Source organism: Girardinichthys multiradiatus, chromosome 5 (genome assembly GCF_021462225.1).
Source record: "Girardinichthys multiradiatus isolate DD_20200921_A chromosome 5, DD_fGirMul_XY1, whole genome shotgun sequence".
Lineage (NCBI taxonomy): Eukaryota > Metazoa > Chordata > Actinopteri > Cyprinodontiformes > Goodeidae > Girardinichthys > Girardinichthys multiradiatus.
The window spans coordinates 5,227,173-5,251,119 of record NC_061798.1 but is presented as its reverse complement, the minus strand read 5'-3'; the positions used below and the strand labels follow the sequence as shown (position 1 = coordinate 5,251,119).

At 39.7% G+C, this 23,947-nt stretch overlaps 1 protein-coding gene across 5 annotated transcripts in view; it reads left to right on the top strand.

Moving 5' to 3' along the window:
• The window catches only part of hoga1 (4-hydroxy-2-oxoglutarate aldolase 1), a 98,194-nt gene that overhangs the window by 33,222 nt on the left and 41,025 nt on the right, over positions 1-23,947 (top strand). For 4 of the 5 annotated variants that reach the window (XM_047366859.1, XM_047366865.1, XM_047366864.1 and 1 more), the window contains exon 7: positions 19,374-19,435. In XM_047366859.1, coding sequence (XP_047222815.1) covers positions 19,374-19,435 — 62 coding nt within the window. Of the gene's footprint in view, positions 1-19,373; positions 19,436-21,364; positions 21,417-21,523; positions 21,590-23,947 lie in introns of those variants that run through there. The other variant, XM_047366860.1, reaches the window with a different exon arrangement.

The following is a 23,947-nucleotide window of genomic DNA, read 5'->3' as shown; positions in this document are numbered from 1 at the left end:
TGGTAAAAAAGAATATACACCCTCTTATAACCTTGTATGTACAAGCCACACACCAAATATTCCACCATGTCATTACTAATAGAAGATCAGGCAAAAATGAAAAAGTATGTTGAAACCAAAGTAGTACACACCCACAAAATCCTGTATATTTACAAAATATACAAAACTCCAGATTTTAAATGGGGTATACTTTAAGTTTGTGTGTAGATAAAAGTTAAAATGCTTGGCAAATAATACAACAAAAAGAGCAGATACAAAACCCAGTCACACAGTATGGAGTATGGAAAATATGCCAATCTGTTTTAAAAGGGTTAAAGACCTCGAATGATAGCAGATAATTTTAATGGAAGAAATGTGCAAAAGAAATCTTAAATGATCGTGTGCAATCACTTGAAAACGTAAAAAAAAAACACAACAACAGGGGTCTTTACTATGTTCAGTTGGGAAAGTAACATATATCCACACCCACAATGCGAATGGAACTTAGGGGATTTTAAACTACCCTAAGAAAACCACTGATCAGTGAGTCTAGAGGACAGATAAATTTGCTCTTTCTTCCAGGACTGCGTGAATGTGATGTCACCATGATTTGCTGTCACGGCCTTGGAAGAACAAACAAATTTCTCTGTTTTCGTATAGATGTTAATCAGATTTAAAAAAGGCTTCAATGGAGCATGAAGATTGGACTCTGGAGCAATAGAAAGAAGGTCATGTGGTCTGATAAGTCCAGATATACCCTGAGTGACTAGAGCTTCAGGATAAGAAGAGAGGAACAGGAAGTGATTCACCTATCATGCTTAGTGCCTACACTACCAGCCTTGGGGGCATTGCTATGATCAAGTCAGGTCAAGATATGAACCCAAAGACTGAGGTCAGCTGACTACCGGAATATAATAAATGGCCAGGAGATTCCATCAGTGCCAGGATTTCCTAAATTATGAATGAGTGGTTCAATGACCATTATATCATTTTCACACAGTGGTTGACCACCACAGAGTCAAATCCTTAACCTAATTGGAAATTTTTGGAAAATTCTGAAGAAACATTTGTGCTGCGAGCTGACTCTCCCACCAACTCTACAAGATCTTGGTGAAAAATAAATACAACTCTGGAAATAAATGTGACAGAAATTATGCCACAGTGAATGTGGGCCAGAATCAAAGCTAAAGACAGTCCAATAAAATATTAGAGTGGGAGTTTTTGTGGATGGGCAGTGCCTTTCCAGCTCAGTGGGTTCAAGACTTAACTCTGATGCAGAACTGTTCACTTGTGTTGACTCATTTATACGTCATTGTTACGAACGCGGGAAGGATTGCTGTTTAACTTTATAACAAGGGAACAGGAAGATGATTGTTGTGTGAGAAAAACAGTAGAAATCTTTTGGAGTCATCTTTCTTTAATTTACCCATGTCAAATAAAACCTCACATCTGACTTTAGAAGAAGTTAGCCTTCAGGTTTGTGAGTCCAGTAACTCTGCAGTAGTTAGTTCATACCTGGTTGTGGACCTCATTGCCTTTGATGGAAACGCAGCACAATGATGCACACAGTAATGTTTCACATCGAAAGCTCTGATGGATGCTAAGTAATACCATCCCTTCATTGCGTTGTAACTCACAGTGCTTGTAGTTGATTGATGGACTTTTCTCTCATTTTGTATTTGTTGTAGTCCTCAGAGTCCAGACCTGAAACAAACACCAACCAGTGATTTAGCTGGTTCATTCAGCATACACCAGCATAATGTTCTTTTTTAGGTCAGTGATTGCAGGGAAGGTAAATAACAGATTTTACCATTGTAAGCAATCTCACTTTGACTGACAGACTTGACATGTGACTGGATATATCCAGCTTGCTGTGTTTGACTTCAATAAAGCCTTGTTTTATAAAGTCCCAAGTTTTCTCCCATTGTATGACAAGACATTTAATTTGATACAAGCAATGACATAATTTGGACAGAAGCTGTTCAGCACATTATTATACACTCACCGGCCACTTTATTAGGTACACCTTGCTAGTACGGGGTTGGACCCCTTTTTGCCTTCAGAACTGCCTTAATCCTCTGTGGTATACATTCAACAAGGTACTGGAAACATTCCTCAGAGAGTTTGGTCCATATTGACATGATAGCATCACACAGATGCTGCAGATTTGTCGGCTGCACATCCATGATGTGAATCTCCCGTTCCACCACATCCCAAAGTTGCTCTATTAGATTGAGATCTGGTGACTGGAGGCCATTTGAGTCCAGTGAACTCATTGCCATGTTCAAGAAACCAGGCTGAGATGATTTGTGCTTTATGACATGGCGCGTTATCCTGCTGGAAGTAACCATCAGAAGATGGGTACACTGTGGTCATAAAGGGATGGACATGGTCAGCAACAATACTCAGGTAGGCTGTGGCGTTGACACGATGCTCAATTGGTACTAAGGGGCCCAAAGTGTGCCAAGAAAATATCCCCCACACCATTACACCACCACCACCAGTCTGAACTGTTGATACAAGGCAAGATGGATCCATGCTTTAATGTTGTTGACGCCAAATTCTGACCCTACCATCTGAATGTCGCAGCAGAAATCGAGACTCATCAGACCAGGCAACATTTTTCCAATCTTCTATTGTCCAATTTTGGTGAGCCTGTGCGAATTGTAGCCTCAGTTTCCTGTTCTTAGCTGCCAGGAGTGGCACCCGGTGTGGTCTTCTGCTGCTGTAGCCCATCCGCCTCAAGGTTCGACGTGTTGTACGTTCAGAGATGCTCTTCTGTATGCCTTGGTTGTAACAAGTGGTTATTTGAGTTACTGTTGCCTTTCTATCAGCTCGAACCAGTCTGGCCATTCTCCTCTGACCTCTGGCATCAACAAGGCATTTGCGCCCACAGAACTGCTGCTCACTGAATATTTTCTCTTTTTTCGGACCATTCTCTGTAAACATTAGAGATGGTAGTGCAAGAAAATCCCAGTAGATCACCAGTTTCTGAAATACTCAGACCAGCCCGTGTGGCACCAACAACCATGCCACGTTCAAAGTCACTTAAATCACCTTTCTTCCCCATTCTGATGCTGCAGCTGATTGTCTTGACCATGTCTATATCCCTAAATGTATTGAGTTGCTGCTATGTGATTGGCTGATTAGAAATTTGCGTTAACGAGCAGTTGGACAGATTGACCTAATAAAGTTGCCAGTGAGTGTATTTACACACTATGCTAACAGACATTGGTATAAACAAGGAAGCAGTCGAAACATGTTGAACTCAAAGTTCTGTTACACCAATATCAACAAGAAAGTCTTTGACCTACAATCTCTGAAAATAACACAAACACACCTATTAAAAGAAGCTGAAATGTACAATTTAAAGAAATGTCTCAGGGTAAACAGTAACCCTGAGGTGTCCCAGCGAAGAGCAAACATAAAATCTTTGTGATCAGATGCAGCATGCTGTTTTCCACCACCATACTGCTAATTATCAAGGCAACTTTTTTTGACTTCAGTTTTATCCAGTGAATTACACAGTCATAAATTCTGCCGTATGTTTCATCCTATTTCCGAGGTTACATGGCACATGCTGTGCCAGATGCAGAGTTGTGCATAATTGTGTTGGTTAGGACCATCACCTGACAGAAGCAAGGTTCAAATCTCAGCTGGGGCATTTGTGTGTGGAGTTTGCATGCCCTTTTAGTGTATGCTCACATTAATGTAAAACGTTTGTGTACATGAAGTTACCATGTTACGTCTTCTGACTATATCGTTGGCCCCAAAGCATAATTGCCAGAGTCATATTATGACTTTGGCAATTATGCTATGTGGCTAATGGTATGCAAAAAGCCCTAAAAAATATAATGAAATCTTTAGAAAAAAATCCAACCCCAATTTAGGGGTTTGTTTATTCTTTGTTAAATGGAATCACTCAAGCCATCATCATTGGCACATCTAACAAATCCTATAAAATAAACATAACTGAAGTATTTTTCTTATTTATGCTTCACCTTTTAAAGTTGATGAGGGTCTCTGAGAATTTTGGGAAAGTAGTAATCCATGTTTTGTCTGTGCAAATATTTGACACAGAGGGCCATCTGTCTTAGCCACTCTTCAAAATGGGAAATACAAGAGCACATAACTGTCAATTAAGGCAGATGTTTGTTAATCTTCGGAATTCATGAAATAAAGAAAGTAGCTACTCTCCTAAACTTACCAAATCTACAGTCAGAGTAATCACTTAAACATTGAAACTCACTTGGAACTGTGAGATACAAGGTGGGACAGGGACTTAAATTTATCTTACCACCCCACATAGTGAGGATAATGGCTTCTAGCTGGAGTCAATAGTTTCTGTGTGTCATGCAGACAGGATTCATTTTTTTTTCAAACTGTTTAAATCATTGTTATATTAACTGTTGCTTTAATTACTTTAATTATTGAGACTCTTAACTGACTCTTAAATGTTTTAGTCAAATATGTGAAACTGCTCCTTGAATGATTTTGTATTCTTAATTTTATAATGATTATTATGAAATGCTTTTTTATCATTTGTGAAACTGAGAGGATTTTATTGGGAATTGTGTAAAAAACATCTCCTTTTTAAAGACGAATGAGGGTTTGTCAGCCAGTCAGCCACCAAGTGGGACTTGTCGTAAAATCAGAAACAACCACAAGGTGCAGTTGCTGGCATGCAGACCAGGGATCAGAAACTTTGGACATGGCAATGCTAATGGGCTTGTAGTTGACTCATGCAGTAAATTAGCGGCCCCCGAGAAAAAAACAAAACTGGTGTGTCGCTAAGCATAGAGCAAGCAACTCTCTGTCAAAAACACTGTATTTACGCACAGTTTCCTGCAGCATACTGCGGAAAAAGACAAGTTGTTGCCATATCCCAGAGACTTGCTGCTCCAACACCAGCCCCCACTGCTATGTCTGATGTGTCATTTGTCAAAGCAATGTGCACAGACGGGGAAGGGCCAAAAGAGCGGCATCGGCCAACGCGGATTTAGCATCACAAAATGCCTGGATTCATTCAGGGGATCAGTCAACACTATCAGCGTGCCATAAAGTTGTAAAAATTAATCATCCCCAAAAATTCCTGCCGAGCTTTCACAGTCTGCAGCTGCAGAAAATCTGACACTGCCTGCACCTTATTTTGCAAAGAAACAGTGCTACTAGCATAAATGTGGTGGCCCAAGAAGTCAATAACTGGCAACCCAAACTGGTATTATGCTGGGTTGACAATGAGATCCTGTGCCTCTAGGCAAAGAAAAACCTGACGTAGGTGGGACATGTTTTGCTCAGTGTATACTGGCTACAAGGATGTAATCCAAATACACAAAAAGTAGAACAACCCACGCAAGACTAAATCCATTACCCGCTAAAATGTTTGGGCAGACATTTAAGGCCTCAGGGCATGCATAAAAACTTTTAAAAGGTTAAAAGGAGTAATTACAGTGATTTTAGGGACAACCCCCGCCAAATCCACTTTAGAAAAATTGGACGCCCCAGCCAGATTGACAGAAAAGTCCTAAATGTGGGGGATTGGAAAACGATAGCTCACTGTGGTGTTAAGGTGGCGAAAAATCCCCACAAGGTTGCCACTCAACATCTGCTTTGGACAAAAATTGCAACAGAGAACCCCAAGGACTCTTAGTTTGCTGCACAATACCTGAACACTTCCTGTTGGCAAACTCTTCTTGTGCAATAACCAATTTTGCAGGATCAAGGCAACACACACGCACACGAACACTGGAGGTCCAAACGTAGAAATATAATATTTTACCGTGTTTTTAGTTACAGTTTTAGAAAAGTTGGGAAACGTGAGTGAAGAGAAGTCAGATAGCAAATGCTGAAAAACATCCCCAGCTAAAAGGTTAGCATGGCCCAGTTTCTCATATCATACAAAGCAGTAAAAAAGAATTATACTGCATCAATCAAATGTCTGTTAGCCACGTCAACAGAGGAATTAGCTGCAATCAGCAGCAGACCGCAGCCTTCAGCAAGCTTGTCAGAACCAGCCGAGGGAATAAGGCTCTTCTGGGAACCTGAATCAACCAGAAAACATCTCCCCGACCGTGTGTCTTCCTATCACTAATGTTGCAGCCGCTACTAAGCATTGGCAGGGTCATTTCCCGTGGTGTCTGCGGATAGTAATCCCTGCCATCACTGATAAATTGCCAGTTGCTGATGACATTGCCGGAAGATCAGAAGATGCTGCTGGAGATTCTGGAAACACTGCCTGGACACTAAAGCCCTTTGTAGCTAGGAGTATGTGATCAGCTTTTTCTGCTAGCGGGCAGTAATCGTTCTTTAACAGTAGTGGAGAGTTGGTGAGGACAGGCCACAACAAAGCTGGAAGCTGTCAGAGGAAGAGGTGGTTAAAGAGGGACCATTGTCTGTACCCAGCAGGGATAGCACACTCTACATCAGCTCGGGTGCCGTGCCATCACCAAAGCCAGAGAGAGGAGCTTTTTGGCCCGTTCTGCGTCGAAGAGGGAGTAACGCCGTAAAAGCAGTTGCTTGAGAGTGGTGTATTTACCATGAGCCAGAGGGGTCCTGGAGCAGTGTCATTACTCGCCGGGGGACAGCTGAACCAGCGAGGCAACCACAGAATGGTATTTTGTGTCATCTGAAAGAAATCCCACAAAGAGCAAATTGTGCTTTAATGTGGACGAACCATGAAGGAGGGTCGTTAACCTGAATTCTGGCAGTTTAACAGCCACAGAAAAAGAAGCTGGAGATGGAGTTGGTTGTTCCACAACAGCAGGCGTCACCAGGGAGGTTCTGGCTTCGCTCTCTGACCTCAACATGTCCACATCATGGGTGACCAGTTTGGATCAATAAGGAAGATGACACAAGAGCTAGGTTCGCATCACCTTGTTTACTCAACTCCAACAATGAACTGCTTACAACAACAAAAACATGCAAACAACACACATATATGTAAATGTTAACACCCGTAGTCTGGGTGTGATTGGAGCACCCTAGTAGTCCGCCACTTTGATAGAATATTGTTCAGTGGGAGGGTAAACAGTTACATTCAGATGAATAAATACTTTGATTAAACATATGAGATTCAATATACAGTAGTATAATTTACCAAAGCACGGAACCTCACTCACAAATTCTGCCAGAATTGGTTCTTTGAACTACAGGTCCTTCTCAAAATATTAGCATATTGTGATAAAGTTCATTATTTTCCATAATGTCATGATGAAAATTTAACACTCATATATTTTTAATTCATTGCACACTAACTGAAATATTTCAGGTCTTTTATTGTCTTAATACGGATGATTTTGGCATACAGCTCATGAAAACCCAAAATTCCTATCTCACAAAATTAGCATATTTCATCCGACCAATAAAAGAAAAGTGTTTTTAATACAAAAAACGTCAACCTTCAAATAATCATGTACTGTTATGCACTCAATACTTGGTCGGGAATCCTTTTGCAGAAATGACTGCTTCAATGCGGCGTGGCATGGAGGCAATCAGCCTGTGGCACTGCTGAGGTCTTATGGAGGCCCAGGATGCTTCGATAGCGGCCTTTAGCTCATCCAGAGTGTTGGGTCTTGAGTCTCTCAACGTTCTCTTCACAATATCCCACAGATTCTCTATGGGGTTCAGGTCAGGAGAGTTGGCAGGCCAATTGAGCACAGTGATACCATGGTCAGTAAACCATTTACCAGTGGTTTTGGCACTGTGAGCAGGTACCAGGTCGTGCTGAAAAATGAAATCTTCATCTCCATAAAGCTTTTCAGCAGATGGAAGCATGAAGTGCTCCAAAATCTCCTGATAGCTAGCTGCATTGACCCTGCCCTTGATAAAACACAGTGGACCAACACCAGCAGCTGACACGGCACCCCTGACCATCACTGACTGTGGGTATTCGACACTGGACTTCTGGCATTTTGGCATTTCCTTCTCCCCAGTCTTCCTCCAGACTCTGGCACCTTGATTTCCGAATGACATGCAGAATTTGCTTTCATCCGAAAAAAGTACTGAGCAACAGTCCAGTGCTGCTTCTCTGTAGCCCAGGTCAGGCGCTTCTGCCGCTGTTTCTGGTTCAAAAGTGGCTTGACCTGGGGAATGCGGCACCTGTAGCCCATTTCCTGCACATGCCTGTGCACGGTGGCTCTGGATGTTTCTACTCCAGACTCAGTCCACTGCTTCCGCAGGTCCCCCAAGGTCTAGAATCGGCCCTTCTCCACAATCTTCCTCAGGGTCCGGTCACCTCTTCTCGTTGTGCAGCGTTTTCTGCCACATTTTTCCTTCCCACAGACTTCCCACTGAGGTGCCTTGATACAGCACTCTGGGAACAGCCTATTTGTTCAGAAATTTCTTTCTGTGTCTTACCCTCTTGCTTGAGGGTGTCAATAGTGGCCTTCTGGACAGCAGTCAGGTCGGCAGTCTTACCCATGATTGGGGTTTTGAGTGATGAACCAGGCTGGGAGTTTTAAAGGCCTCAGGAATCTTTTGCAGGTGTTTAGAGTTAACTCGTTGATTCAGATGATTAGGTTCATAGCTCGTTTAGAGACCCTTTTAATGATATGCTAATTTTGTGAGATATGAATTTTGGGTTTTCATGAGCTGTATGCCAAAATCATCCGTATTAAGACAATAAAAGACCTGAAATATTTCAGTTAGTGTGCAATGAATCTAAAATATATGAATGTTAAATTTTCATCATGACGTTATGGAAAATAATGAACTTTATCACAGTATGCTAATATTTTGAGAAGGACCTGTAGTCAATGGCCAGATCAAGACAGTAATGGTTCATGAAATACAAAAGCAACCTTTTTTAATAGCCATCTCTGTCCCAAGACCTAAACGCTGTGGAAAGCAGAGGGAGGGAGGTGATGAAAGCATCCGATATTTATTTGTCAAAAGGGTGTTTGTCAGTAACGGGAATGTCTGTAATTAGTGTCACCAGTGATTATGTTAAAAAAGAATATTTTGAGATTGTTACAACAATAAAATAATTATTTTATTTTATGTTTTTTTTCCCACTTCCTTACCAGGAATACTGGTAATTGTGGAGACCACTGTACTTTATTGTTAACAGGTGCTGGTGAGACATAACTGTGATAGTGAGCCAGTATCCCTGAGAGCTGTCTCTCCCTAATTTGCTTATCTTTGGCCACACAGACATATTCTTGTGTAATGGCTTTATGTATATCTCTCGTATTAACTGGCAATCTGCTCAACAGTAAAGGTTGGACATGTTTCGAACCTCAAACACAGACATGATGAAGGTTCTCCGAGAGACGTCAGATCAGCCACAGTTCAGTGGGAGGCAGGGCTGTAGGTCACCGCTGCAGTTTGCTGCAGAATGCCAAAGCACTCTTTGATGTGAAAAAGTTAAAAACCATAATTACAGTAATTAAAGCCAAGTGTAGCAGGTAGCTATGGCAATAGGAGCCTTTGGCTTTTTCCACACAACAGTTGCTTTGCTTTTATCTTACCAAGAGTCCAATTAGCACCTTTCGTAACTGGAGATATTTTCAGAACTGCCTACTGGCTCATAAAGAAAGGATGTGATGTGTTTTCCTCTGTTTCTGTGCGACAAGGACGCGGAGAAAAGCTCTCAGCACAAGCAGTTACAGAAACCATCCAGTCTGAATTCACTAACTGCCTGTATTACTGCCTGTGAAGGACAGCTTGTGTTTATGGGAAGAATTCATGCCAGAAATGTCCTTTGCCCTCAAATTTAAATGTTCCACGATTTGAGATGTTTTAAATTTGCTTTTGAATTAACTTACAACAGACATATTTTTTTGGACAATCATTGTAAATACAGTCTGTATTCAGAGCTCAAGCTATCATTCAGGATTCTGAGGTCACATACTGTTAAGGAGACTTTTCAACTGCCCATTATGTTGAAGGTGCAAGTTTTTAAATCTTAGGACAATGGTCCTGGGTCCTTTTATAAATTCAGACCTGGGCTGTCATTTTCTATTTCCTGTGGAGCATAAAGACCTTGAATTATGTTTTTTGTTTGGTGCACTTTGTGAATGCCATTATGGTTTTCAGGGAACTCTTTAACTTCATATTTAATCATCATTTAACTAGTTTTAAGTTATCTTTCTTTCCTGGTTGGATCAGTACGTGGAACTGCCGTTATTTCCAAGAAATTAGTCTTAAAACCAGAAAAGAAAAACAAAACATTCAGCAGATGTAAAAGGACATATACCCCTGTTAGAATAATAGTTTGTTTTTGATGTAAAAAATTATTCTATTATAGAGTGAAAAATTGTTCACCCCCTTTGAACTTTATCTCATTTTGTCATGTTGCTACTATAGACTTTCGTGTCTTTTATTGGGAAATTATGAATTAGACCATCTTAAAGTAGTGTATTATTGTGAAGTGGAAGTATAAGTAAATATGGTTTTCAAAAGCCAAATTTAAATACAAATACACACCAGACTTTTCAGATTTTAGTTTGTAGAATATTTTCAAAGCCATCTATCATTTTTTTTCAATTTCGTAATTTTCAACTCATTTCTGGTGGTCTATGATGTAAAATCATAACAAAACAGTTTTTGTAAATTCATGACAAACTGTCGGATAATCGCAACTTTTTTCACTTTTACTGGAACATGTATCCTGTACAATTCAACTGAAAAACAAGCTAATCCTTCAGTTGCAATAACCTGGTTGGATAAGTTTACACACACTTTAACTTATACTTTATGGAAGTTGCGACTTTCAATCTTTTTAGGCAAACACCTATTATTATTTTTCCGTTGAAATGGAGATTCCTGAATTGGAGAAACCTGATTTTTTTCCCAAAGGTGTGGACATTGTTTGACCAATATTGATAAACTTGCATCTGCTTACACATCCAGCCAAGCTTGGGCCACCTAACACAGAAGTTTTCTTTGCAATTTTCAGTTTTCCCTCCAACTACACACCAATTTGTTTTGAGACTTTAGAGCTGAGGACAAGGTTGATAGAAACCAAAACTTAAAGCTGAAGTGCGCAGAACGAGACAAAACTTCAAAAGGTTTCAAGGTCAGCAGAGTTGCTGATGACTGTCTACACTTCTATAAGTGACCCCTAGCACTGTGCACATGTGTAATGGGCTCAGTATGAATACATGAAACATACCAGGGCTTTCATGCCATTAATTTAACCTGTCCTTCTGCAAAATTGGATGCTTCAGTGAAAAGATGATTCAACAGACAACTGTGGTTTGAGGCTGTGACCTTGCTCAGCTTGCAAACATTCTAGCCATGAGTTCATCTTAATTAACCTATTCAAGAATGTCTGATACTATGAGGAGGACTTTTTTCATTCCTTGTCTGTAAGATCTCTTAGTAAGTGCAGTCAAAGCGCTATTGAAGGACTAAATAATTAAGCACTAATAATATTTTTTTGAAGACCCACGTCATTACTATGTGACTCCTAGACACTGAAATCTTTCATAAATATCCTTGCAGAGGTATCCTTTTGGTGATGGTTCATGTAAAGGTTTTCATATCATGGTTTAATCTGCTTTTTGACACCTAGATTTTAATTGATACAGCTATAAACCACCACCAAAGACTCAATTCTGCATTTTACATTTGCAAAAAATTATTTGTTGAAAGAAATACTAATGATAAAGCTAGTTTTTTTTTTTTTTTTTATCTCAGTTTTGTTAAAGTTGCAGTGGCTTTTAAATTACCACATGGAGGCGACACCTCCCGCTATGCTGCTTGCTTGCATCAAGGGCATCCCTTTGATCTCTGTAGGATGTTGGACCCTTAGGGCAAGTGATGGCTGTGCTTACAGTGGGGGTGGGGAGGAGGGCTTCTCCCTGCTACAGTGGGGAACAAATAAGTCACCAGAAGCTGCCCAGCATCCTGCTGAATTCTTGTCCCTCTGCTCTGGGTCAAGAAGACGCTCCATCACTTTAATGTAAAGAAGGAGAACCACAGCACTCACCTGAGAAATCCACCTCAAGCTGTAGGTACAGCCCACCTTCGGTTCTCTCTCCAATCAACATCTCCAACAGCTGCGCCTCTCATCGAACGAACAAACTCAGCAGTTTCTGTCCGAGACATTACAGGTTGCTTTTGGAGACTGTTAAATATTCATGGCTTTGTAATTCGCTCTAGATTAAAGCAAGATCTGCTGCACACAGGATCTGGAAGATAAGCTGCTGCTGTAGAACCTCTGCTGCTAAAGGAAGGCTCAGCATTTGGAGCTCAAATCTAAACATGTCACACAAGCAGAAGCTTTAAAAACAAATGATTTCTGATTATTGAGATTATTAATAATTATTTCATATATATTGTTGCTTCATGGTCATGTTTCAATTTTAAGGAGATGCCCTAATTACTTCGTTATGTAATTAATTGACATTTAAAGTGTATGGAAAACAATATTTATTTGATGAATATATATATCATTTAAAATTTATTTAAATTATCACATATAACACTGAATTTAAAAGCCTGTTTATTTTTGGGATTTGCAGCAATGTTAACTTCTACTGCAAGAATATCATCTAGAACCTATTCTAAGCAGAAAAACTATAATAATTCAAAGTACGGGTCAGATAGGAGGGAGAAGATGGGACAAAGAAAATAAGGGACGAGATGAAAGGAGGAAGAAGAGGATAGAATGCAGTATCAACCATGTCTTTAAATGGTAAATATTAATTAATTTGGTGGGGGCACATTTGAGATTATCTTGTCCTGGGCCCAGGCAAGGCTTTCCACTGGCCTGCAGGCTGTGTCCTGTCTTTACACTCTCACATGATCCTTCTCCCTCCTTTCTCCAACACTCCAGGCAGCAGGATGATGTCTCTTTGTAGTGTAGTATTTAAAGATCGAGCCTTCCGCCTATGTGTCTCCCATCCTTGCAGTACTCCGGATTGAAACAGGGTTTACAAGATTCCCAGATTTTCTTCTGCTCTAATTGTTTCCCTTTCCCACTCACCTTCCCTTTGGTTATCTGTTCTCTGATTCACACCACAGTCTATCCATCTCTCTCCTGGCAACAGAAGCTGAACTGCAGCTAGTAAATATGAATTATTGTTTGCTCTTTGTGAGCTTAGAAGCATTTAAGAAGTGCTGAAAGCAGACTGCATGCTTTCTCTAGTCCTAAAAGTATAACTAAAGTTTAGAAATGTTGAACTGTTGTTAAAACATTATAAAGAGTTAATATCTTCCCAGCAGAAAATGCCTCTTTTGGCATCTTTATTTAGTATAAATCCAGATTAGTTGGTCCTGGGCGTTGAAAATGAATTTCAAGATGACCAGTCCAAGAGGGCCAAGGCACAATGTAGAAGGTAGACCAAAAACTGGTCTACCTCAACAAGTTGGACTTCTAACACAATGTAGAAGTCTAACTTAGAAAGGGGCGTTCTTGTTGCATTTCCAAAAGGGAACTGTGAAAACCAGCCTTTTCTACATTCTTTGACAGCTGATGAGCTGAAATAATCTGTTCTATAGAAATGGGATTATGTGACTCTGATAAATGTCTGCCGGCAATATGTCGCTCATAGTGATTTTGGTTTGATCTGGAGGTCACTCAGAAGAATCAACACACCCAAACGGGCATTAGAAACTCTATGTTAAAGGGTTTATTATAAAGTGATTATAGAAATAATTATGTCCTAATTGAGGCTTGTATGATCCATAATGATTCCTATAAGTCACTTAACTAAAAATAAACAGGGACGTGGTAAAACTAACCATTTAATGGCCTGGCGTGGGGAGTAAAACAGTGCAGGGATGAAGTAACCCAGTTAATAAAGAGTGTGTTTCTTTATTCTTTATAGGAATAACCTTACATTTGATATATACTGCAGAAATTAATCAGTATCTTGCCAGACAAACTCACCCTTACAAAAAGAACAGAGAACCAGAAAATATTAGGGCTTTAAACAAATTGTTTTTTTTTTTATTTATTCCCACATTGCCTTATTTTTCCATGAGGTAGTTACTATGGCTGGATTCACCTAACACATTCTATTTTACAGTCTGGGTTTTACATTACAAATACAGATGTTCGCTTTTAAATTGTACTAGGTATGGTGGCAAAAGAAATTATTTTATGTTCGTAGGTAAAAAAAAAAAAAAAACAGACAGTTACTGAGTTGTAAAACTGAAATTCTGGACTAATTTGAGGATAAATTCCTAATTATTTTCATAACATTTAGAAAATAGAAATAATTTTGGTAATCTGACTGACTGACTGACCTATCTGACAGTGTCTCTTTTTATAAAGACTATGTTTTACAGAGAGCAAGTTGTGACCGATAAACACAATAACTTTCTAAATCATTTTGATGTTGGAAAGAAACGTTCAACAAATTGTCTCTGATGAATGTTCTGTCTTTTTAGTGGTCAGGGTAAATATTGTTTAATCGACTTGTAAAAGTCATTTTATTCAATCAAGGTCACATTCTTTACTATATTCAGTTGATTTAATAAGCTACTACTAGACTTCAGGTAAGTCAAACATGGTTTTGTATCACAAAACAATAGACTCGACTCTGTTATTAGGAGAAATGAAAAGAAAAAAAAAATGAAACGAAAAAAAAAACAATCGATTAGACATTATATTCTGGGTATGTTTAGTTATGTATAACTAAACATACTTATCACTGCAACTTTCATTATCAAATAGAAAACTGTTTGGGGGGACAGTGGAGTGTAATTCCCTGTGAATGGAGCAAAAACAGAAGCCTTTGACTCACTGATACTAACATCTATAATGGTACCTCCATCTAAACAATTATCTAATGTAGACATGACTGGGGTTTAAAGACTGGAGACTGGAGCTGTTTAAGGTTATAGAAATGTACTTTTTACCACTCCCTGCATTGACTAGCGGTTAGCTCTAAAACTAGTCTGTTTCATCAACACAGAGTTGCTGAAAGCGTCATCTGCTGCAGGTGAGGCACTGACTGGAGAAACACTCCACAGAACCACATTTCAAAAAATTTGAACTAGCCCTTTAAAGTTAAAGGCCTTTATTCTTTTTTTGCCCAATGACAACTGCCAGAAGCATCAGCCCCTTTGTGGACAGAACAAAGCAGGTTTGGAAAATGGATGGTGTCTACAGCTAAAAACACCTTATCCATGTCAGCATGAACACATAAGAGATCAACACTTGCAATTAAATCAAATTTAGAGCATTTTTTTCAGCCAAACTAAATAAACTAAAAAACCACATCAAATATTTTGTTTCCACCAGACTCCGAGTGATGGGGAAGTGCCTAGTCACTTTCGACACATCGCAATAATTTTCAGCAGAGTGAAACAGTCAAGTGTTGCATTCAGAAGCACAAAAGAGCAAAAGCACCAAGTGTTAATCAGAACAGCATATTGCCCCAACCTAAAACATAATTTGCTCTTATCAAGGGTTAAGACACAAACACCATGGACCAGATCAATAGAAAAGTACCAAGGAAACACTTTTTTCACACAGGTTAAATTACCTTTTTATATTTAGCAGGCTTGGTGTTCTCCTGCAGCTCACTACTCTGTCATACTCTGTCCCTGAGCCTCACTGCCTCGGGAAGAGGGGAAGCAGAGGAAACATGAGAAGGACGCTGCAGCAAAAACAGACAATGAATGGGAAGAAAAATTATGCATCTAATGAAGAGACAGAGCATTTGATGTAGATGTGGGATAGACAGTAAAAAAAAACACAGCGATAAGTGACAAAGGTAGTGCCAACCTGATTAACAACTAAATTGGGAGTTGTAGATCTAAAATTAAGCATAATTAGGCAGCTGCATGACCTACTTACTTCTCACCACTGATGGAAACAGTCCTCACCAAAGGAAAAAAAACAAAACGCTTCAGATTGTTAAGCTGTTAGTGAAATATCTTTTTGTGTACCAGAGTAGAATCATAATTTAGCTATTGAAACACAGTTACATGCATCATTTATTAACATAAAACTGAATATGTTACAGTCTGGTTTTCCTGCCTAGAGTGTGCACTGTGGACATCTCTCCTTCTTCATTTGGCAATTATCCCCCCACACCTGTGATCCATCTCCTCATCGGGCTGCAGTCTGTCTTCCCTGATCTTCACTCCCACGTCATGGTTTCACAAAGGAATGGGTAGAACTATTGGCAGTATTGAACTTTTAGTATTTTAAAATGTCATTAAACGCTAAACATCACATGAAAGTTTATTCTGCAAAAACATGAATCTGCTGATCACATCATGGTCAAGGAATGATCATGTAAGAGAATATGAGATATGCACTGTAGAAACTGTATGTAGAAATGTACAAATCCTGCATTTTATTGGTTTTTGGCTGATGTACAGTACCTTGCAATAGTTCATGCTGCTTGTACTTTTCCATATTTTGTCTCGTTCTGACCTGAAACTCTAGATTTTATGAGACCCACCAATGCAAAGTGGTGCATAGTTGTGGTAATGGAAGGAAATGAGACATGGTTTAACATTTCTTTTACCAAGTGTGGCTTACATTTGTATTAAACTATTTAATCATATTTCTGGATGTGTATTTAGGGACATTGACTAGGCTTTCTTCCAGGATTGTCCTGGATTTAGCTCCATCAATCTTCTCATCAACTCTGACCAGATGCTTTCTCCTTACTGAAGAAAAACATCCCCACTGTGAAATGGGCTGAATACAAATGCACACCATACAATTAGTTTTTTTTTACTGAATCTTTTAAAAGCCTAAGGGCTGCACGGTGGCGCAGTTGGTAGCACTGTTGCCTTGCAGCAAGAAGGTCCTGGGTTCTATTCCCGGCCGGGGATCTTTCTGCATGGAGTTTGCATGTTCTCCCCGTGTATGCGTGGGTTCTCACCGGGTACTCCGGCTTCCTCCCACAGTCCAAAGACATGTCTGTTAGGTTAATTGGTCACTCTAAATTGTCCTTAGGTGTGTGAATGAGTGTGTGCATGGTTGTTTGTGTGTTGCCCTGCGATGGACTGGCGATCTGTCCAGGGTGTACCCTGCCTCTCGCCCATAGACTGCTGGAGATAGGCACCAGCTCCCCTGCGACCCACTATGGAATAAGCAGTAGAAAATGACTGACTGACTGACTTTTAAAAGCCATGTATTTTTTACTTTCCACAGACACACAAATGTTTTTTTACAAAGGTACTATTCTGAAATGGAGTTTAAATGAAAATTCAGAATGAAAGACTCACCCTCAGTCTCTGCCCTCCAATGATGCCTCTGTGCGTCTCCCGGCCTTCCAATCAGCATTCTGTCCACCTGATTCATCACCCAATCACCTTCCAACGCCTTGTTTTTAAAGGACCTTCGGCTGCGTTCCTCCTCGCTTGTCAGCTGAGCTCATCCCTCCTCCACCATCTTCCTCCACATCTACTCCTGGCTTCCTCACTCCCTGACCGCCAATCCACCACCAGTGTTGGATCAGGGGGAAGACATCTTTAAATCTAAGCCTTACAAATGTTCATATCATTCTCAGCATTCAGTTCTTCCTCCCAGGTCCGAGCGCCAAAGATGTAATTATGTAATTCCTCATCATTAAAACTTTTCTAATTGCAAACCCTCTCTCTGTGAGTCTTTTCAGATAGAAATAGAAATACAAACACTTTTTACACATGCGCAAATCTTAATTTCTCATGCATTGTATTTCACACATTTGAGCTCAAAGTATGCCCACATTTTCCTTTTGCTTCATGACTATGCACTACTTTGGTTTGATCTGTCACATAAAATACAAACATTCACATTAAAGTTGTTTTAAAAGATCTAAAAAATTTGAAAAGATGTGAATACTTTTGCAAGGCCCTGCTGATTTTTCTCCCCCAAAATGTTATTTTTTTAAATTTTCCAGATGAAGTTAGGACCAGAAGCTAAGGTTTAGGCCTTAAAACCAACCCCATTTATAGAGTCAGTGCAAACATGTAAACATTTTTAAGGAGTACAGTCAAAGTCGGTAAATAATGCAGCATGTCAGAAGATCTAAACTGATCCTGATATATCTGATTCATAATCTAATCTGCTGAAGTATTTTTTACCCTTTTCTCAGGTGAGATACTGTGGTTATAACAACAGAATAAACTCATTTTGTTCAACTGAATTTACAAAGTAAAACAGAATGGTGCTAAATATGGAGACATATCTACATGTATTGTGCTGGCAAATAGACAATTTCTTTATAAAAAGTGTAGTGGGAACATGGAGATCCCTGACTTGTGTGGAATAGAGTTGAATTCATATTTGTAAAACACATTTGCTGTTCTTTTGTGTTATTCATTTCTAACCAGAACTGCTAAATGACTAAGTATAGACTTTTTCCATAGCAGTGCCAGTTAGCCGGTCTGCTTACAAAGATGCAAGAACGCTTAAAACAAAGAGGTAAGGCTGCTGGCAAGATGCCTCTGGGATATCATCTGGGAACTGAATTCCTGTTTCTTATTACATATGGCAGAAATTCAGCATAAATCATTATTTCCACCATCCACAGATGCCAAATCAGTCTAGGGTCAAATATGGACCGGCCCAGGCCTGGTCTGAGTTACCACAAGATGGCTGAGTTCTGGGTTGGATCCAACCTCAAAAAATGACAAATTAACTAACTAGTGTCTAAATTTTAGGTTACCAAAAGAGAAGGTTGTAAAGATAAACCAATAACCTGAATATATAAATATGTTTAAATGAATTATTTTTTTTATTTTTGGTTCGATTGGTCCTGCCAAAAAAACATAAAAAAAATGTCTAATAAGACAATAAACTGTTCATGTGGCAAAACAAAGTCCATTCTTAATAACTGTGTTCAATTTGCCCTATGACTTTATGACCAATTTAAATGGTAATCCTAAGTGAACAGACAAGTGTGAACTTAAATCATGAATACAATCTATGGACCATAACATTATTATACAACATAATTCTGCCATTCTTATATCATCATGTTCAGATGTTCAGTGAGTCTGAGTCATCATATTTATTTTAAAATGGCAGACTGTGAGGAAAAATGAGGCTTCTAGAGGTCTCTTCTGTAACCCAACAAACTGAGTCACAGTTCTTGACTCAATGTTTAAGTAAAACTACTCAACTTCTGTCCAATCAGCATAAAACTAGCTTTTGGGTTGAAGAAATAAACCCACATGGGACTTCTGGGCCAGAATTCTTACATGCAAAAACGTGGTCTCTTGCAGAGCAAATAGGTATGAAAACATGTGTAAGCATCAATGCCTACAGTTTAAACATAATCATAAAATCCTCGCTGCACCAAACCAGGTTTGGGTTCTAGTGTCGCTGTCAGGAGAAACACAAACAGCTTGCTGCTCCTGTGGTGCAGGACCAAGACGGTCTTGCAGCCATGCTTCTGCAATATTATGAAGGGTAAAAAAATAAACTTAAAAACAAACAGAAAATACCTTACATTTTTATTTCTTAACCTCCATAATCTATCTCTTCTCAGCAGAGTTGTTTGCAGAAGCCAGCCTTTCTTCTCTGGTGGTCAATCCTAGCCAACCACAACACAAGGTAAGGATTTTCCTCTGTGAGCTCTTTTGTTGACACTTTAGCAGCAGATGTACAAGGTTATAATCAACTCAGATTTAAATCCTTAATCCACTTCCATCTTGATTCCTAGTTTGTTTGTAACCGATGGAACAAACCACGATCGAAGGAACAAACCTGTTGATTCATGTTTAACACAGAATTGTTAGTAGGCACAAGTTAAGATAGGTCTTTAATTAAGCAAAGCCACAACAGCGAAACAAGTAGTCACATCCAAGCTTTGCAGGGACAATTTAGTAAGCATGTGAGATGGTTTTAGAAATGTAGTTAAACTGCAAACCAGATACTTTCAAAATAAAGCTTACATACAAAACAAACTGCTTTATTGCAACTTCCACTATCTTACCAGAAATGAAACCTCTACCAACACTGCAAGGGAAAAAGTGCTTAGGTGGATTGTAGAGGTTAGGGTTGATGATGCACCATTCTGGATTCTGGTGGTGAAAGGTAGGGTGTCATTCAGACAGCGGTCTTTTCTCCTGTGAAGAAAGTAGCATCCAGAATGGTAATAAGTCCACATTAGCCACAACATTTGATGAGAGCTTTCCGCAGCTTATTTTACATGAATACGTTTGGCTGTGGTATCTCTATCAATCCTCACTCACTATGTGATTTAATCAGAAATATTATTTCAGAATGGGAAAATTAATACAAAATGGTCAGTCAAAAATCAGATGCTGGAATCATTTCTGATCTCCAGATTGATCTAAAAAAGTGTGAGTGTCAGTATGATGATTTTTTTCTTGACTGCAAAAAAATCAGTCCCTCTGCTATTTCCATCTCTGACACTATTCTTTGTTTTCAAGTAATCTCTCTGCTCTCCATGCTGCTCCATCACCTCTCTTGCTCCTTCAATTTGCCTCTGCTCTACTCCCTTTTATGTGCCTGAAGGATCTGCAGGGAGAAGGCAGAAGAATGTTAAATTTAAGAATATAACCATAAATTTAATATGCACTGGTCTTAAAATCAAGATGTGCCATGATGACTAGCCTGAGGGAGGTCTGTAATAATGTCTGGACTTCATGTAGGGAACAGAATGATTATATGGATCAGACCATGGTGAAATTTAAGGATTCTATGCACAATGCAGTCCAAATCATAGTTAATGTTAATTAATTCAATCTCTGGGCCCATTTTATCTCATGTAGGGTTAAGGTGGCAGTCGCGGAGGAAGAGTTGCCTTAGCCTTATAATTTTTTTCTGTTAAACACTAAAATGGGTTGCACGGTGGCGCAGTTGGTAGCACTGTTGCCTTGCAGCAAGAAGGTCCTGGGTTCAATTCCTGACTGGGGGTCTTTCTGCATGGAGTTTGCATGTTCTCCCTGTGCATGCATGGGTTCTCACCGGGTACTCTGGCTTCTTCCCACAGTCCAAAGACATGCCTGTTAGGTTAATTGATCTCTCTAAATTGCCCTTAGGTGTATGAATGAGTGTGTGCATGGTTGTTTGTGTGTTGCCCTGCGATGGACTGGTGACGTGTCCAGGGTGTACCCCGCCTCTCGCCCATAGACTGCTGGAGATAGGCACCAGCTCCCCCGCGACCCACTATGGAATAAGCGGTAGAAAATGACTGACTGACTAACACTAAAATTTGACAGAAAAAAAACATCCATAAGCAAAGCTGTCAGGATCTGGCGATAATGTTATAATAAATAAACCTAATTCAACAGATATTCTGGGATTTGGAGGAAACAACTGACCAGACGTTTGCAACTGTTATGTAGCCGATGTCATTTATCAAAAAATGCATGACAAGATTCTGGAGGATAATGATTGACTACCATGCTCATTTCTTCGATGGTTACCCTTTAAAAATGAAATTACCTTTAAAACCGTAGAATGTGACCATGCTATCAAAAACTCATGTTTTTTTTGATTGTCTGACAAATGCAGCATCTCAGAAGCTTCACCACAGATGCAAGTAGAATGCACCAAAGGAAACTGGGTATGTTTTAACCTAAAAGAAGCTCCAGGGGTATAATTATGCTTATCTTACAAATAACTGCAAACGAAAAACATTTAGCATATGTTTTTTGTCTTTACAACATGCAGAAGAAAACAACATGGATGGTCCTCGGACTCCAGAAGGTACTAGCTGCTTAGTGACTAAGGAAGTTAACTTTTAGCAGGATGTATGCAGTCTTCAAAATGGTCTGGTGTTTCTGCTTATATTCATGAGGAAAGCCAGAATATTAGGACTAAGGTTTTTGCCTGAAGCAGTTTGACAAGTGTATACTTTTTATAGTGTCAGAACTTTGAACTGAGACACAGCTTCCTGTGAACTTTAACAATAAGAGTCATAAGCCTATTTACTGTGCTCTGAACTTTAAACAACATATCTCTGCTTCTAAAAATGACAGTCTGAATGTTGGGTGGATTGTGTGTAAGCTGTCTATGATATAATTTCATAAAGGGCAGTTATCAAATTTGTCAACATTATTGCAGCTTGTAAAAACTTTATAAATCTAGAGATCTAACAGCTGGGTGCACCATGAGGGATGCTGGGTAAACAGAAATTAGGCAGTTGCAATTTGTTTATTGTGTTCAGCAGTCGTTGGACCTCTTGTAAATATTTATCTGCAGTAAAAAAAACATCAACATTTGCACAAATCTCTCTTGTTGTAAGCCTTTAATTTTTTCATTGGAGTTGACACCATAACCATCGTGTATGCTAATATTGCTAAGTTATTCCCTTAATATAGTTCATATTGAAAGGAACTGGTCGAGGTGGTTCAGGCATCTGTTCAGGATAGCCCCCACCCCCGTGCCATCTCCACAGTATGGTTGTATCATGCTCAGGGCTCTGTTTCCACCTGCTCCTAGAAGTGCCTGATATATACAGGTCCTTCTCAAAATATTAGCATATTGTGATAAAGTTCATTATTTTCCATAATGTCATGATGAAAATTTAACATTCATATATTTTAGATTCATTGCACACTAACTGAAATATTTCAGGTATTTTATTGTCTTAATACGGATGATTTTGGCATACAGCTCATGAAAACCCAAAATTCCTATCTCACAAAATTAGCATATTTCATCTGACCAATAAAAGAAAAGTGTTTTTAATACAAAAAATGTCAACCTTCAAATAATCATGTACAGTTATGCACTCAATACTTGGTCGGGAATCCTTTTGCAGAAATGACTGCTTCAATGCGGCGTGGCATGGAGGCAATCAGCCTGTGGCACTGCTGAGGTCTTATGGAGGCCCAGGATGCTTCGATAGCGGCCTTTAGCTCATCCAGAGTGTTGGGTCTTGAGTCTCTCAACGTTCTCTTCACAATATCCCACAGATTCTCTATGGGGTTCAGGTCAGGAGAGTTGGCAGGCCAATTGAGCACAGTGATACCATGGTCAGTAAACCATTTACCAGTGGTTTTGGCACTGTGAGCAGGTGCCAGTTCGAGCTGAAAAATGAAATCTTCATCTCCATAAAGCTTTTCAGCAGATGGAAGCATGAAGTGCTCCAAAATCTCCTGATAGCTAGCTGCATTGACCCTGCCCTTGATAAAACACAGTGGACCAACACCAGCAGCTGACACGGCACCCCAGACCATCACTGACTGTGGGTACTTGACACTGGACTTCTGGCATTTTGGCATTTCCTTCTCCCCAGTCTTCCTCCAGACTCTGGCACCTTGATTTCCAAATGACATGCGGAATTTGCTTTCATCCGAAAAAAGTACTTTGGACCACTGAGCAACAGTCCAGTGCTGCTTCTCTGTAGCCCAGGTCAGGCGCTTCTGCTGCTGTTTCTGGTTCAAAAGTGGCTTGACCTGGGGAATGTGGCACCTGTAGCCCATTTCCTGCACACGCCTGTGCACGGTGGCTCTGGATGTTTCTACTCCAGACTCAGTCCACTGCTTCCGCAGGTCCCCCAGGGTCTGGAATCGGCCCTTCTCCACAATCTTCCTCAGGGTCCGGTCACCTCTTCTCGTTGTGCAGCGTTTTCTGCCACACTTTTTCCTTCCCACAGACTTCCCACTGAGGTGCCTTGATACAGCACTCTGGGAACAGTCTATTCGTTCAGAAATGTCTTTCTGTGTCTTACCCTCTTGCTTGAGGGTGTCAATAGTGGCCTTCTGGACAGCAGTCAGGTCGGCAGTCTTACCCATGATTGGGGTTTTGAGTGATGAACCAGGCTGGGAGTTTTAAAGGCCTCAGGAATCTTTTGCAGGTGTTTAGAGTTAACTCGTTGATTCAGATGATTAGGTTCATAGCTCGTTTAGAGACCCTTTTAATGATATGCTAGTTTTGTGAGATAGGAATTTTGGGTTTTCATGAGCTGTATGCCAAAATCATCCGTATTAAGACAATAAAAGACCTGAAATATTTCAGTTAGTGTGCAATAAATCTAAAATATATGAATGTTAAATTTTCATCATTACATTATGGAAAATAATGAACTTTATCACAATATGCTAATATTTTGAGAAGGACCTGTATGTTTTAATAAGAAGCAGCTGATGT